Here is a 712-nt window from a genome sequence, read left to right as displayed (position 1 = left end):
CTTACACCTCCCTCATCTGTCACAGCGGACAGGGCAGGGCCAAAGGTGTCTTCCGTCTTGCTTTCGATGATGGGCTCATTGTAGTCCCTGTAGGAATAGTCATACTCCTTTGTTCCAAAGTCGCTTGTAATGTACTCCTCAATGAAGGGCTCGTCTGGCGTTTGAGACACCCCTTCACCACCTGTCTTGGTCGCATCTACTTCCTCAGCGCCAACAGTCTCGTCAACCTGGGCCGTACCATTGGGAGCAGAGGTAGGGGTGGAGTGGATGGTTTGGAGGATGGAAGATTATATGGTGTGATGGGGCAGAAATGAACAGAAAATAGGAAAATAGAGGGGAAAGTGGAAATTAGAAGGCAAAGAGAATAATCAGAATAATAGATCTTACCTGTTGTAAAACAGATATGAGAGAGGGGCAATCATCCACACACAGGCACAGGTTTACAGACACATACACACAGTATCACAGTCTTCTTCATGTCTAATTTTACCCAATAGTCTTATTTACCACTGTATTGTTCAGTCTGAAGGCCTGTTCACACCAAGAACAATAACTATAAAGATAACTGTAACATTAATCATATTAGCATCCACACCAACGGACGATAATGTTCTGTTTATTATAATCGCATGCAGCTACTTTAAATGCTCAAACTCTTTAAAGCAGGATGGAATCCTACTCTTTATCATTCATCATTTGAAAGAAAAAAGTT

The 712-nt window shown here is 42.6% G+C and overlaps 1 protein-coding gene across 1 annotated transcript in view; it reads right to left on the bottom strand.

Annotated features, from left to right (window-relative positions):
• LOC107575375 (collagen alpha-2(XI) chain-like) overlaps nucleotides 1-712 on the bottom strand; it is a gene marked incomplete at its 5' end in the record, with an annotated part of 22,150 nt that overhangs the window by 18,593 nt on the left and 2,845 nt on the right. The window contains one exon of the mRNA XM_016261762.1: nucleotides 6-227. Within this exon, the coding sequence (XP_016117248.1) occupies nucleotides 6-227 (222 nt within the window). The remainder of the gene's footprint in view (nucleotides 1-5; nucleotides 228-712) is intronic.

Source organism: Sinocyclocheilus grahami, unplaced genomic scaffold, assembly GCF_001515645.1.
Source record: "Sinocyclocheilus grahami isolate Dianchi unplaced genomic scaffold, SAMN03320097.WGS_v1.1 scaffold2600.1, whole genome shotgun sequence".
NCBI lineage: Eukaryota > Metazoa > Chordata > Actinopteri > Cypriniformes > Cyprinidae > Sinocyclocheilus > Sinocyclocheilus grahami.
Note: the sequence above shows the minus strand (reverse complement) of the source record. Positions and strands in the feature narration are given on the sequence as shown.